The sequence below is a fragment of the Pseudorca crassidens genome, chromosome 1, assembly GCF_039906515.1.
Source record: "Pseudorca crassidens isolate mPseCra1 chromosome 1, mPseCra1.hap1, whole genome shotgun sequence".
Taxonomy (NCBI): domain Eukaryota; kingdom Metazoa; phylum Chordata; class Mammalia; order Artiodactyla; family Delphinidae; genus Pseudorca; species Pseudorca crassidens.
The window spans coordinates 29484792-29500281 of record NC_090296.1 but is presented as its reverse complement, the minus strand read 5'-3'; the positions used below and the strand labels follow the sequence as shown (position 1 = coordinate 29500281).

The 15490-nt window shown below is 44.4% G+C and overlaps 1 protein-coding gene and 1 long non-coding RNA gene across 3 annotated transcripts in view; one reads left to right on the top strand and one right to left on the bottom strand.

Annotated features, from left to right (window-relative positions):
- Positions 1-3678: 3678 nt before the first annotated feature.
- On the top strand, positions 3679-12653 carry LOC137221424 (acyl-coenzyme A thioesterase 1-like). The gene is made up of 3 exons (XM_067731090.1): positions 3679-4659; positions 9247-9449; positions 11897-12653. Exons 1-3 carry the CDS (start codon positions 4074-4076, stop codon positions 12500-12502), a joined length of 1395 nt encoding a protein of 464 aa, XP_067587191.1. The 5' UTR covers positions 3679-4073; the 3' UTR covers positions 12503-12653.
- LOC137221461 (uncharacterized) overlaps positions 12532-15490 on the bottom strand; it is a 63290-nt gene continuing 60331 nt past the window's right edge. For both annotated transcript variants that reach the window (XR_010942013.1, XR_010942015.1), the window contains one exon: positions 12532-14019. This is a non-coding gene — a long non-coding RNA (uncharacterized lncRNA). The remainder of the gene's footprint in view (positions 14020-15490) is intronic.

Here is a 15490-nt window from a genome sequence, read left to right as displayed (position 1 = left end):
TTGCTGACCAACCTGAACACTAACTTTAGTACCAGGGCTCAGTTTGTGCTCAGACTCTGGGTCCCTCACAAAAGAGTGAAAGGACATGTTCTCTGAGATGAAATGAATGAAAGAATTAAGAAATTAAATATTAAAACACTGGTTAAGGGCTTCCCTGGTGGCGCAGTGGTTGGGAGTCCGCCTGCCGATGCAGGGGACGCGGGTTCGTGCCCCGGTACGGGAGGATCCCACATGCCGCGGAGCAGCTGGGCCCGTGGGCCATGGCCGCTGAGCCTGCACGTCTGGAGCCTGTGCTCTGCAACGGGAGAGGCCACAGCAGCGAGAGGCCCACGTAACGCAAAAAAACAAAAACAAAAACACTGGTTAAGGTTCCTCAAGAAATTAAAATTAACATGTGATCCAGCAATTCCATTTCTGGGTATATACCCAAAGAACTGAAAGCAGAGGCTCATACAGATGTTTGTACACCCATGCTCATAGCATATTCACAACAGCCAAAAGGTGGAAGCAACCTAAATGTCCATCGATGGATGAATGGATAAACAGAATGTGGTATATACATACAATAGAATATTATTCAGCTTTAAAAAGGAATAAAATGCCGGTACATGCTACATATATGGGTGAACCTGGAAGATATTATGCAAAGTGAAATAAGCCAGACGCAAAAGGACAAATACTGTATGATTCCACTGATCTAAGGTACTTAGAATAGTCAAATAATAGCTACAGAAAGTGGAATAATGATGTCCAAGGGGCTGTGGTAGAGAGGGAGGAATGAGGAGTTGTTTAATAGGTACAGAATTTCAGTTTGGGTGATGAAAAAGGAGATAGGGTTAAAGGTTGCACAACAATGTGAATGTACTTAAGTAACTATGCATTTTAAAATGGTAAATTTTATCTTTGTATATTACCACAGTTTAAAAAAACCAACCCTGTTTAATTATAAAAGCCATGTGTTTTTTGGTGATAGAAATTCTGCACAAAGAAGAAAATTAAAACTACTCATGATACCCCAAAGCCTAAGAGACAACAGTTTAGGGTAGCTTTCTACTAGTCTTTTTTTTTTTAATGTTTATATATATATATATATATATATATATATATATATATATATATAAAGTTCTACAAACTGTTCTCTACCTGCTTTCAATGTCATGAAAATTTCCTCATCATATTCTGCTATATCATTTTTAATGGCTACATCTCTTCTGTTGTATTACTGCATTACAATCAAATTGACTAAACCAAATTTATCTTGCTAGTTTCTTTTTCCTCTGTTAAAACAACGATATGGTAAACATTATTATAGCCAAATATTTACACACATTTATGAATGTTTATTTAGGCAAAGTTTCTAGAGTGGAATTGTGAGTCAAAGAGAATGCATCTTTTAAATATTTTTAACCAGGTTGCTCTGAAAAGCTCATACCAGTGTGTACATCCACCAACAGTATATGAATGTCTGTTTCCCAAATCTTCTCAACTAGGACATCATCATGTGAGAAACAAAGCATAATGGTTCAGAGCACAGGCTCTGGAATTGGATTGCAAAGGTATAAATCCCAGCATTTCCACTTTCTAGCTGTGTGATCTTCAGCAAATCAATTCACCTCTCTGGGCCTTAATTTTCTCATAAGGTTCTTGTAAGGATTAAGAGTTAGCTATTATTATTTACCGTCTTTAGTTTGAGTCTCGTGCACAAAATACACTGTGAAGTATCCCACAGAACCAGTACAAAAGTAATTAGAGCTAAAGGGAGTTGCATGATTAATGACCAGCAGGACAGGAGAACATTTGAAACTAGGTAAAAAGTCTTGTCTGGGAAGCTCATGGGGGTGGCCTTATTAGGAGCAGAGGCAAACACAGGTTTTGTGGGTTTGAAGCTTATACAATTTGCAGGTTTCTCTAATAGAAAGGATATGAATTCATGAATGTAAAATCAAGTACAAGGCCTTGGAAGGGGCCTGCAGTTAAGTTTGATGAAAAATTCACCACTGGATGGAACCCATAGCTTATGAAATAGTGGGAAAAGGTGAGCAGTCCAGGGCGAGAGGGAGATAACGTTTGCCTAAATGGAGCAATATAAGAGTCCAGGTAACAAAATAACAACTATTACCTCATTTGGCTGTTTTTACACCCATAAGGAATGAAAGTGAGGTCACACAGCTAGTAAGACGCCAGGCCCCTTAGTTGTGGAATGGTGTGGAAAAATAATCATAATAGACAAATAACATACAAGCAAAACACCATGGTGCACATTTTATTTTTATTTTCTTTTTTTTTTGGCCGTGCCGCACAGCATGGAGAACTTCCCCTAACAGGGATCGAACTCATGCTCCCTGTATTGGAAGGGCAGTGTCTTAGCCACTGGACCGCCAGGGAGGTCTTTTTTTTTTTTTTTTTATGGTGCACATTTTAAAAGAAAAGACATGATTATTAGCTGGTGTGAATTACTCAACAAAGTGACAAAACTCAATTCCAGTCCACTCCTCTGGCAATTAATGTTACCGAACATAAGTCCATGTGCCTGACGCACAGTGAGGCCAAACAATACCAAAACGTTGGAGTTTGGAACAGAGAAAGGTTTATTGCAGGGCCATGCAAAGAGATTGGTGGCTCATGCCTTAAAAACCCCAAACTCCCCTAAAGCTTTCAGCAAAGACCTTTTATAGGAAAGGTGGAGGGGGCGTGGTTAGTTGCAAACTTCTTGATGTTAGATCCTTTTTTTAAAAAAAAAAATTATGTATTTATTTAGTCAGCACCAGGTCCTAGTTGCAGCATGCTTGCAGGATCTAGTTCCCCGACCCCCTGCATTGGGAGCAGGGAGTCTTACCCACTGGACCACCAGGGATGTCCCAGATCCTTTGTTCTTGAGGTCAGGTTAGGTCAAGGTCAGGTAAGATGTTCTCATAAATCTCCACCAAACAAATGTTATTCTCTGTTCCGGCCTGAAAGGGCAAGGTCCCAAGGCACAACTTTCACCCTCAGGGCCGGGTCCCCAGACCCTGACCAGCCGTCATCACTGAGGGAGCAAGGCGTCCAGAACCCAACTGGCCCTCAGGCTCCTCAGGCCGCCCAAAAGGCGGAGGTCAGGTCCCACAGACTGCGACACAGGCAGACTACCGCTGCCATTAGGTCGCAGAGACGGGCATGGGGGAGAGCTTCACCACTGCCTCAAGGCCTGGGCCCCGCCAGTGGGCATTCTTGGCAAGGGCTCTGAAGCCCTACAGGACACAGCCCCCAGCCTGTCCTGGGGCTCCCCAGCGCACCTGCTGGCAGGAGGCTGCGGAGGGCCTGGAGGGCCCCAGGGAGAAGGCCGTGGTCTGATCCACGTCTTACCTCACTCTCCGCTGGAGGACCACCGCCGGTCGGACAGTTGGCGGAGAAGGACCGCTAATCGCCTTTCTAACCTTCCCACTTTGGGGTTCTCACGGTAACCGGTCACCCAGAGTAACTGCGTGCAGCAAATGCTGCGCGCCAAGGGCTGCTCGCTGCCCCGCTCCACCACAGGATCCCGGGCAGGCTCAGGGGCTCGGTACCGCCGAGGGGCCGGCGCTGCCTCAGCTGCCGTCTGCCTTAGCAGCTGGGCTGGGGGCGGGGCCAGAGACCGGGGTCGCCCCGGTCGGCCCGGGGCCCACGTCGGAGCCAGTCGGGCGGATGGCTGCAGGAGGCAGCGGCGGCCGCACTCTCCTACATCATAGAGGCCCGGGGTCCGGCCGGCGCGCCCTGCCCTATTACATTAATTTTGGAGACTGGACACTTTGTTAAGTGCCAGGTTCCTTCAGGGGCAGCCCGGTCCAGCCCACGCTGCACGAGCCAAAGAACTTCTGAGAGGCAAAACTAGGAAAATTCTTCCCAACATAAAGTTCCTGTGTGTCTGCTTTCGCTCTTGCTTTTAAAGGTCGGCCACTGATCGGCAGGACTTCGCGGCCCTCCAAAGAGTTATAGCAGGCTGCTCGGCCCCATGAGGCCTTAGGCTGCAGGTAGGCAGCCTGTCGCTAGAGGGACTCTAGTTTCTAACCTTCTGCACAGCCCTCTTAAGTTGACCTGAGATCTGAAAAAGGCGCAAAATGGTGGTCTCATTTCCGGCTCTCCTGCGACCCTTCCGACTCTGTCGATGGGACCCGACACCCTGGGCGCGGTTGGCAGGGCCTACAAAGCTCAGGACCGGTGACCCAAACTCTTGGGCCCCTGCCAGGATGGCGGTGACAGTGACGCTGAAGCCCGCGGGCCGCTGCCGCTGGGACGAGCCGGTGAGCATCGCCGTGCGCGGCCTGGCCCCGGGACAGCCGGTCACGCTGCGCGCGTCCCTGCGCGACGAGAAGGACGAGCTCTTCCGAGCCCACGCGCGCTACTGCGCCGACGCCCACGGCCAGCTGGACCTCGAGCGCGCGCCCGCGCTGGGCGGCAGCTTCACGGGCCTCGAGCCCATGGGGCTCCTCTGGGCTCTGGAGCCCGAGAAGCCCTTGCTGCGGCTGGTGAAGCGGGACGTGCAGACGCCCTTCGCCGTGGAGCTGGAGGTGCTCCATGGCCACGACCCGGAGGCCGGAGGGCTCCTGGGCCGGGCGGTGCACGAGCGCGACTTCCTGGCGCCGGGGGTGCGGCGCGAGCCCGTGCGCTCGGGCCGGGTGCGCGCCACGCTCTTCTTGCCGCCGGGTAAGCCCCCTGCTTCCCTAACTTTATCTTGTCTGTGGGAGAGAAAGGTAGTAAGTAGGTAGCTCCCAACATTCCGAAGGTCTGTGGGGCCTGAAAATTTCGAGTAGACAAGAATGGAACGTAAGGCTGGCTGGGGAGGTGGCTCTGCTGCTCCAAGACAGAGGTCAGAACGAAGACATCGCAAGGAAAGGGTAAAGACAGTTGTAATTAAAAAAAAAAAAAGTATAAGGAGTTTGCAGTTTTTAAAGTTTTCTTTCTAAAGTTTCTCAGTTTTACAACTTTGCTTCTAACTCCCAGAGTATATTAAGATTTAAGAAAATTACCATGAAGGAAGAAGGCCTCTTGCTATCCACTGGAAATCTTCTGAATTATTGGTTAATTTTACCATTACATAAAAAGCAACAGGCCAATGAAAAAGTTAAAAGATGCTTGTCCTGATTAGGATCAGGGAAATGCAAAGTAAAACTAAACACTACACTCAACACCCTCAAAATTTAGAAGTCTAACATTACCAGTTTTTGACCAGTATGTGGAGGAAAAGGAACTCCCATACACTGCTAAAAGGAACCCAGAATCTGCCTGCCAATTCAGGGGACACGGGTTCAAGCCCTGGTCCGGGAAGATCCCACATGCCGCAGAGCAACTAACCCAGTGCACCACAACTACTGAGCCTGCGCTCCACAACAAAAGAAGCCACCACATTGAGAAGCCCACTGCAAAGAGTAGCCCCTGCTCACCGCAACTAGAGAAAGCCTGCCAGCAGCAACAAAGACCCAACGCAGCCAAAAATAAATAAAATAATTGTTTTTTAAAAAGGAACACAATTATTCATCTACTCTGGAAAAAATTGCTTTTACTTAGAAAGTTGACTGTCATTCTACTCCTCGTGCACCAATAGGTATTTATGTTTGTAAGAGCAAAAACAACTGGAAACAGCCTAAATGTCCATCAGCAATAAAACTGATGAATAAATTGAGGTATATTTATAGCACAAAAGTGATTGAAATATAGTCACAAGAATCAAGGGACTTCCCTGATGGTCCAGTGGTTAAGAATCCACCTTCCAATGCAGGGGACACGGGTTCGATCCCTGGTGAGGGAACTAAGATCCCACATGCCGCAGGGCAACTAAGCCCGCGTGCCACAGCAACTAAGACCCCACACAGCCCAAAATAAATATTTTTTAAAAACCAAGAATCAAAATGGATGAACCTCAAAAACAGTGTTGATGGAAACATCAAGTCCCCAAAGAACACATTCAGTATCATTACATTCAGATAAAATTCAAAAATTAGGCAAAATAAACAAAATGCCATTTAAGGAATACTTACAAGTAGTAAGACTGTAAAGAAAATCAAGAGATTGATAAAATTCAGAATAGTGGAAAGTGAGGGAAGGGGAACAGGTACTGACAGGGCTTTGATGGTTAGTACTGAATTATTAAAGTTCTGAGTATAAAGTACTTGCCTTATAAATTGTCCTTAAAATTTGCACATTAAATACAAACTTTTAATGTAAATAGTGAAAATGTGACATAACTAGACTTATACACAGTAGGTAGCTTTTTTTTTTTTTGGCAGTACGCGGGCCTCTCACTGTTGTGGCCTCTCCCGTTGCGGAGCACAGGCTCCGGATGCGCAGGCTCAGCGGCCATGGCTCACAGGCCAAGCCGTTCCGTGGCATGTGGGATCCTCCCGGACCGGGGCACGAACCCATGTCCCCTGCATCGCCAGGCGGACTCTCAACCACCGCGCCACCAGGGAAGCCCATAGGTAGCTGTCTGAGTCTAGCATAATGTATTTGAGATTCATTCCTGTTGCTCCATATATTGGTAGTTCCTTCTTCTTGTGTCTTAGAAGTTTCCCATTAGATGGATGTGGCACAGTTTGTTTATTCTTTCGCCAGTTGGAGGACATTTGGGTTTCAAGTCTTTGGAGATTAAGAATAAAGTCACTGGAAACGCTTGCATCCAAGTTTTTGTGTGAACACAAGTTTTCATTTTTCTTGGGTAAATACCAGGGAGTGAGATTGCTGGGTCATAACCTAAGTGTATGTTTAACTTTATAAGAAATTGCAAGCTGTTTTCCAAAGTGATTGTATCATTTTGCACCCCCACTGTTGCCCTTAAATATAAAAGTTAGTTACTTGACTAACAAAAATGGGTTAATTTGGGAACAGCAGAGAATTGCAAATTGGAACAAGCAAGCTACGGCTAAAACCATAGGCAAGTGCAACAAAGCAAGGAGAAGAACACTATTTTATAGAGAAAAAGGAGGAAGCTGGGAGGGGTTGTTTTGAACAAAAGTCCATCAGAGAAAAGAGAGTTTGGGATAATGGTGATTTTTTACTGTTGAGTTGTTGGGGTAGTCAGTTTCTTGGAGGGGAGGCCATTTACATCTTTTGCTGTTGGGGCCTGTAGTTGATGATTCTTTCCTGTTGATGTAATTGACAATTCTTCCTATAACTGACATGGAGTGGTACTGCGGGAAAGCTCCCCAATTCTGTCCTCCTTACTCCATTGTAGTGAGGTTTCCCTTTATTAGTTTTCACATTTCTCCCTTTTAATCACGATCTTTCTCCAAAACCATCGATGATCAAGAGTCAGTGGAGTGGCTTTTTGTCCTTCTGTGTCAGGAAGGACCTTTCCTGGGTGTCATGTCCCTTGTTAGAGGGAAACTGCACAGAGTGGAAACCTATTGAGGTCACATTTGAGTAACAAGGAGGGGTAGGAGGGAGAACTTTCAGGAACTTTCCATCTATAGTCCATATTTCTCAAGACCCTAAGAACTAGAGATCATCTCTTTTGGTATATATCATTTTTACAGAGGTTTGACAGGAAACAAGTATAGAATCAAAAGTAACATGACAATTCCAAATTGTATGATGATTCTAAACCAGGATCCTAGGCCTGAAGATAGCCAACTGAACAAATATTTATTGGCACTTACTCTGATTTCGGGGAGAAAAGTTCTCCCTACTGAGGTGAACCCAGAGCCATGGATGCCTCCTGGAAGTCCCCGTTTAAAGCAGCCAGGAGAGCAAAACAGACTAGCAAATACAACAAGGGCATCGTCAATCTAAAACAGTTAACCAAGTGCATTCAGGAAGGTACAGTGCAGGCATAAACATGAGGCAACAGCTAATGAACTCTTCATGAAGATAGCAAAACTTCAAAGACATTTTAAAACAGTATTCTTACCTTAAAAGAACTGTTTGTAACCAAATGTGTTATTACTGGCATAGCATGTGAGGTTGCAAGTTCAGTTACCCTGAATCTGGATAAGAATCCAGAGTCAGTTAACAGTCCAGATGAAAAGACGAATGTGAATCCTGAACTTTCTAACAGTACTGGCCCTGACGTCTTAGCAAAGCTGTCTGGTCAGATGTCGTGCGCTTCAATTCTAGGAAATCTTTACTTTCAGGTCATCCTATGATGTGAGGTCCAGTGAGGGTTTGGTGCTTTTTTTCAGATGTGTCATGTAAGTGAAGAGTCTGTTCCCTGGAGTTTGGCAGCACAAGGGTTGTTTAGCAGTAATTGAAAGTAATTGAAAGGGGCCTTCCCAGTGGGGTCAAAAAAAGTCTTTCTGGAGGTGTCTTTTTCAAGAGGAAATCTCCAGGATACAAGGTATGATGCTTAAGGTCTTCATCTCCTGGGATTGCTCTGTGACAAGATTGCTCTGCCAAAGCATGATTATTTTTAATGGAAGCAACTAGGTCTTTACAGTATGAAATATACCTCCTTTTATCAGCTGTGAATCAAAAGAGGCAGGGGCCAGGTGCATTAGATGTCTTGTGACTATCGCAAAGGGTGAGAGCTTATGAGTTCCAGAGGGGGCGGATCTGAGATTTAGAAGGACCAACGGCAATGCTTTTGGCCAAGGTATTTGGAGGGTTTGTATGAATTTTGCCAATTTAGTCTTTTTTTTTAAAAAAATTATTTATTTATTGGCTGCGTTGGATCTTAGTTGCAGCACTTGGGATCTTTGTTGCGGCATGCAGACTTCTTAGTTGCAGCATGTGGACTGTTAGCTGCGGCATGCATTCAGGATCTAGTTCCCTGACCAGGGATTGAATCCCGGCCCCCTGCATTGGGAACACAGAGTCTTACCCACTGGGCCACCAGGGAAGTCCTGCCAATTGAGTCTTTGTTGTTGTTGTTGTTGTTGTTTTGGCTGCACTGGGTGTTCATTGCAGGCTCTAGAGCACAGGCTCAGTAGTTGTGGTGCACGGGCTTAGTTGCTCTGCGGCACGTGGGATCTTCCTGGACCAGGGCTTGAACCCATGTCCCCTGCATTGGCAGGTAGATTCTTAACCACTGCGCCACCAGGGAAGTCCCTTTAAATTATTTTTAACCATAAAAATAGTACATGTTCTTTGTAAAAATCTGTGGGGCTTTGAGGCCCCAGGTATAGCAGGGAATGTGGGTTTAGCCTATGCCACAGTCTGGATCTTTGAAGACCAGAGCCATTCAGCATTTCTGATTGTCAACAGAAAACTTTGACATCACCAAATAGGTAAAAATGGCTTTTGACGCCACTGCAAAGAGTTTCAAGTATAGTTTAGTCTTGTGTTTTGTTTCTTCCCAAGGACCTGCACCCTTTCCTGGGATTGTGGACATTTCTGGAACTGGACGTGGCCTTCCGGAATATCGAGCTAGTCTGCTGGCTGGGAAGGGTTTTGCTGTGATGGCTCTGGCTTATTATAACTATGAAGACCTCCCCAAGAGCATAGAGAACCTCCACCTGGAGTACTTTGAAGAAGCTATGAACTACCTGCTTAATCACCCTCAGGTTGGAACTTCCTCTAATTTTTATGTTCTGCCTATCAGTCCTCCTTCTCTTAAATGCTCTTGGTTTTCACAGAACTTGACAAATTCATGACAGCCCTTTCCTGCCCCCAACACACACTACCTTTCATAGTCGCTTTTCCCAGACAGTTTCCATGCAATTAGATGTAGCCGTAATAGATTTCCTGCTAGTAAAGATGTCCTAGTTGGAATTATGGAATTTTAAATTCCAGTATTTTATACTATTTCATTACAAGCCCAAACACATTGAGAACCCTGGGTTTGACACAGGAAGTAGAGGAAAAGGGGAACAAGATCAGTGTCTCTAGTTTAAATGTTTGTGTTTAATAAACCTCTCCTCCATGTGTCCCTCTGAGAGTAGAGGATTCAGTTTTAAAGAAGAACCTGGTGACAAAGAACCTAGGTAGTACGGAGCGTTTGGAGGGCTCAGGATATCAGAGGATTAGAAGATAGACCTTGCTTATTTTATAATTCAGTCAGAGCTCAAGGCGGATGGAAGTGCTGGAGCTCTTAGAAAATGTGATGGGGTGTAGTGGAACCGGCACAATATGTTTGATAGAGAAAAGTTAAATTTGAGGTTTGATTTTGCCACTTAACTAGCTTCATGACCTTGGGGCCTCTGTTTCTTCCTCTAAAAAGTTGGGATGACAGTAATATCCCATTCCGAGTATCTTTATGAGAAATAAGTGGCTGAAAACAGTTAAGGGTGCTCTTGTAGAAACCATAACAACAACAACAACAACAAAAAGTGCTGTTGAGAGGTCAATAAAAAGGCATTTGTAACAGAAGAGTTTGGTAATTGACTAGCAGAGTCCTTATGGAATAGGGCATACCCAAATTACCCTGGAGGGGATTGAGTAGAAAATGAAGAAAGAAAATAACTACAAAGTTTCCCACAAGTTTTGCTGTGAAAGGGAGTAGAAAACTGGGGCAGAGTGGATTTAAGCTCAAAGGATTGTTATTAAAATGTAAGAGGTACTAGAGCTTGGGGTACACTGATGGGGATGAGCCAGTAGAGAGGAAAGTTATGAAGGAGAGAAGGAGGAAGTAATTGCAGGAGCAAAGTCCCTGAGGATGAGAATAGATGGGATCCCAAGCACAAGCAGAGGGTGGCCTTGAATTAGAGATACTTTGGAAACAGGAAGGAAGGAGGAGAGCTTGATTCATGTAGAACTACATAGACTTGGAAGGGAAAATTGAGGACAAGTTCCTACCTGATAGCTTCTATTTTTAGTGAAGGGGAATAGGGGTTAAAGGGGCTTACAGAGGTAGGAGACAAGGTGGAATGGCCTTTTGGAGAAGTGGAAAGCAAACATCAGGGAAGCAGGATTGAGGGGCAATATGGACGCTTATTTGAAATTTGTGGTCATGACATGAAAGTAAGATCTGTCCGCACGAGCATATATATATATTTTAAATTAATTAATTTAGTTTTGGCTGCGTTGGGTCTTTGTTGCTGCATGCAGGCTTTCTCTAGTTGTGGCAAGTGGGGCTACTCCGTTGCGGTGCGCAGGCTTCTCATTGCGGTGGCTTCTGTTGTTGAGGTGCGTGGGCTCTAGGCACACAGGCTCAGTAGTTGTGGCTCGCGGGCTCTAGAGCACAGGTTCAGTAGTTGTGGCGCACGGGCTTAGCTGCTCTGCGGCACGTGGGATCTTCCTGGACCAGGGCTCGAACCCGTGCCCCCTGCATTGGCAGGTGGATTCTTAACCACTGCACCACCAGGGAAGCCCAACAAGCATGCCTTTTTTTCTCCAGCAGTGTTCATTTGCACAAATGCAGGCCAGGAGGAAGTGAATAACAGGTGCTAACTGAGGTGAGCACTTTTCTAGGCGAGTAGGACCAAAGGGAGAGAGGTATTAAGGGAGTTAGGAGTGTTTGCAGGGGAGCGATAATAACGATGAAGCTTGAAATCTAAGCTTGAAATCTAAGCCGGATGAGGTGAGAAGTGAGAAAATGAGAGGTACTGATAGGGAAAAAATGGTAGTCAGGGTCTCAAAGAGGTGGGAGTGGGCAGTACTAGAATTGCTAAACTGGAGGTAAATAAGTTGGTGATTAGACAGTAGAATGCTTGAAGCTGATGTTTTGGAGATGATGTACTTATTGATGACTTGACTTAGGTTATGACAATGGGAGTGTGTGTCTGAGGTCGGGGAGAGAAAAAGATAATGGGAGGTTTGGAGGTCAAGGAACTGAGAGGCCAAAGTATTTAGCTGTCGTCCACATGGTTGAAGACACCAGGAATGGTGATGGAGAAATTGTGGAAAGCAAGGTAGAGAGGAAGGCTAAGTCAGTATCCCAAGGCTGCAAACCCTGATAAGTGGGAGAGCCCAGATCCACGCTCAGTTCTAACCGACTCTCAAGTCCAGGCGCTACTCGCCACACTGCACTGTTCACGGACTCATTCTCCTTTTCCCTTTGGCCTTTTCTCAGGTAAAGGGCCCAGGGGTAGGGCTGCTTGGGATTTCCAAAGGAGGCGAACTCTGCCTCTCCATGGCCTCGTTCCTGAAGGGCATCACCGCGGCTGTCATCATCAATGGCTCTGTGGCCAGTGTCGGCGGAACCTTACACTACAAGGGAGAGACACTGCCGCCTGTGGGTGTCAGCCGAAGTCGAGTCAAGGTGACCACAGATGGCCTAACAGACATTTTGGATGTCCTGAACAGCCCTCTGGAAGGACCTGATCAGAAGAGCTTCATTCCTGTGGAAAGGGCTGAGTGTGCCTTCCTGTTCCTTGTGGGTCAGGATGACCACAACTGGAAGAGTGAATTCTATGCTAATGAGGCCTCTAAACGCTTGCAGGCCCATAGTAAGGCGAAGCCCCAGATCATCTGTTACCCAGGGGCGGGACACTACATTGAGCCTCCTTACTTCCCCATGTGCCGGGCTTCCCTGCACACCTTGGTGGGCAGTCCTGTCATCTGGGGAGGGGAGCCCAGGGCTCATGCCAGGGCCCAGGTGGATGCTTGGCAGCAGCTCCAGACTTTCTTCCACAAACACTTGGGTGGGGAAAAGGGGCCAATCCCAGGAATGCTGTAATCGTTTATCCCGGGGACAGCTGCCACAATTAGTGTATATGTGTAGGTTTTTTCTTTTTAATAATTACTTCAGTGTTAAAGTGAATGTACCAAGAAATTTTCAAGATATTTCTAAATTACATACTTTTTCAGTTGTTTGGGAGGAGAGTGATTCTACAGAAAACACAACAGGTGGAGAAAGCATGCCCTTTAGTGTCTAACAACACGTAACTGACAAGACTTTAGCTCTGAAAGGAAAAGAGTAATACCTGGTACACAATTGGTGCTTAGTTATTATTTGAATAATTTATTATTGATTTTGTTTAATAATTAATTTATAAATAAATGATTACCTACTGTGGAAGAAAAGCATACAAAATATCAAAAATATTATCAGATCTGACTTTCTAATTTAAGAATGGAAGTGAACATCTTAGCTGTAAATTACTAGTTATAGAACTACTTAGATGAAAAAAATTACTAAAAATTTTCAAAGCAAGTACGGTTTTAGTTCTTTGATATCTTCTCCTTGAATGAGTAAGCATTCTCCTCATGCAAGTGTATTTTAAGTTATTTTTGTATCTTCACATATGGACCTTTGTGATCTAGTTATTTTGAAAGCTGGTAAAACATTTAGATGAATTTCATAAGTGACTTTAATAATGATTAGCGTGCAAATAAATTATTCAGTTTTGTACCACTTGATATAAATAGTTCCATATTAAACTTACTGAACTTTTCTAAAGCTTAATGTGTTTAAAATAAAAAACACCTTAATTTGTGATATGGTATTCCAGTTCCTCAACTTTCTTTTTCAGTAAAGCAATTCCTGATAGGTGTTTCTTCTCAAAATTCAAAAACAGTACAGAACTCTTTTTGTTTTGCCAGCTGTTTTTTTCTTCTATACCATTGTGAGGCAGGTGTCGTCTTCATTTTACAGATGAGGAAACTGAGACTCAGTACCTGCGTGGTACCTCTAGAGCTGGGGCCCCGGCTCCCCACATCAAGTTTCTTCTCTCTTGAGCCCGTCCATGCCCTGTGCAGGGCAGCAGCCCCGGTCACAGGCAAAGGAAGTGGCTCGTCTTTCTCCTGCCTAAGTTCTCAGGGGAGTTCCTGGACTTGCAGTGGGGGGGTAGGGGTATTTCAGGGCACTGTTGTTGAAAGAGTAGATCTGGAACCGTGTTTAAACCCTTGACATAGTAGTATGGTTTTGCGGGAGCTGACAGGCAACTCAAAATGCCTACACTCCTTCCCTTGATTGTTAACAATGTGTATGTGATTTGCCCTCCTCTTCCTCTTTCCTCTCTTTGTATCTCTCTTTCTGCTACTTTCTGTAAACAGCGTCTTCCATGACACTTGAAGGAATTGCGCCATCTATCAAGCTGGAGTGTCAGTCTTCTCTAGATGCTGATCATGAGTGATAAAAGGCAGAAGCAGCAGAAATTTGGGGGCCAATTAATGACGAAGTTAAATTGTAGACCATGTATTTCAAAAGACACAAAGATGATTTCCTCTTTAAATTCTCTTGAGTAGGAGGATCTAAGAAAAGGGGAAATAGAGACACCATAGGCACGTGTTCTGGAGGGGAGAGTGAAACTACATACTATGATGTGAAGATTAGAAAAGAATTCAGAGTGATAGTGGCTTTTGATATGGGTCTTAACTGATAGGATCTCTTTTTCTCGAATCTAGAGTAATAAAAATTCATAGAAAACTTGGAAAATAGAGAAAATTATTCACTAGAAAAGGAGTTGCATATAATCCATTCACTAGAAACTAGCACACTTAACATTTTAGAATATTTCTATTTTCCTCTAGGCTGCTTGTTGTGTGTATTGAGTTTTTACTCAATTAAGTGTACATCCATTTTACCTCAGTATTGTATGATGTTTTTCTTACCACGTTATTATATTCTTCAAATACATGACTTTTTAAAAACAGTGATATGTATTCCATTGATTGGTGCTACAACTCTTCATTTAATCCGTCCCCTATTGTTAGCCCTTGACATTGTTGATAGGGTTTTTCTTTATAAAGTCCGTTCCTATGGTGAAGGGACATATACATGTATAAGTCTTTGTGTATCACTGATTATTTCTTTAAGAGAGATTCTTTGAAAGGAAATTACTGGGTCAAACTTCTGAACAGTATTATGATCCTTTACTATGCATACCAGAAACAATCAAGTACACCATCAAAGACACCGTATGAGACAGCCATGTTGTCAATACTGGTGTAATGTGTGTGTATAGGTGTGCGTGTGTCTAATTTTTACAATTTTATAAATTTTATAGGTTGAAAAGAGAATCTCATATTGTTGTGCTTTTTTGTTGTTGTTGTTGTTAGTGAGGCTGAATATTTCCCTCACTTATTGGGAAAATATTTGTATTCCTTTTAATCTACATTTCCCATTCCTTTAGAATGTTCACCTGTTTCTTCATGACCTAGAGCAGCATTTCATTATGTGTTTCAGAAGTAGATAATTCTAATATATGTTGGCAACATTATATTACCTTGTTATTTGCCATTTAAACTATGTGTATGTGTGTGAATATATGTGTGTCAGGTTTTGCAAGATGGACTTGATGACGGAAGGTGGAAATGATAAGAAATATGTGTACTGGTCTCTGCCTGTACCTTTCTCCCAACTTCCAGCACAGAGCTCCTAAACCCTTGTAAATTCCTAACTGATAAAAGCACTAGTAGCATCTTTTGTTCTATCGAGGCAACTCTGGGTGGGCTCCTAGATGGCTCCTGGATGGGGACTGGTAACCAGAAAGACCAATCCATGATTAGAAGCTTGGAATTTTCAGCCGTCTTGCCCCATTCTCCAGAGGAGAGCAGGGCCAGAAACTGAGTTAATAATTGATCATGCCTAATGTGAGGAAGCCGTCAGAAAATCCCAATAGTATGGGGTTTGGAGAGCTTCCCGGTTGGCAAACACTACCACACAGGCAGGGTGATGCACCCCAACTCCACAGGGACAGAAGTTCCTGTAGTCGGGACCCTC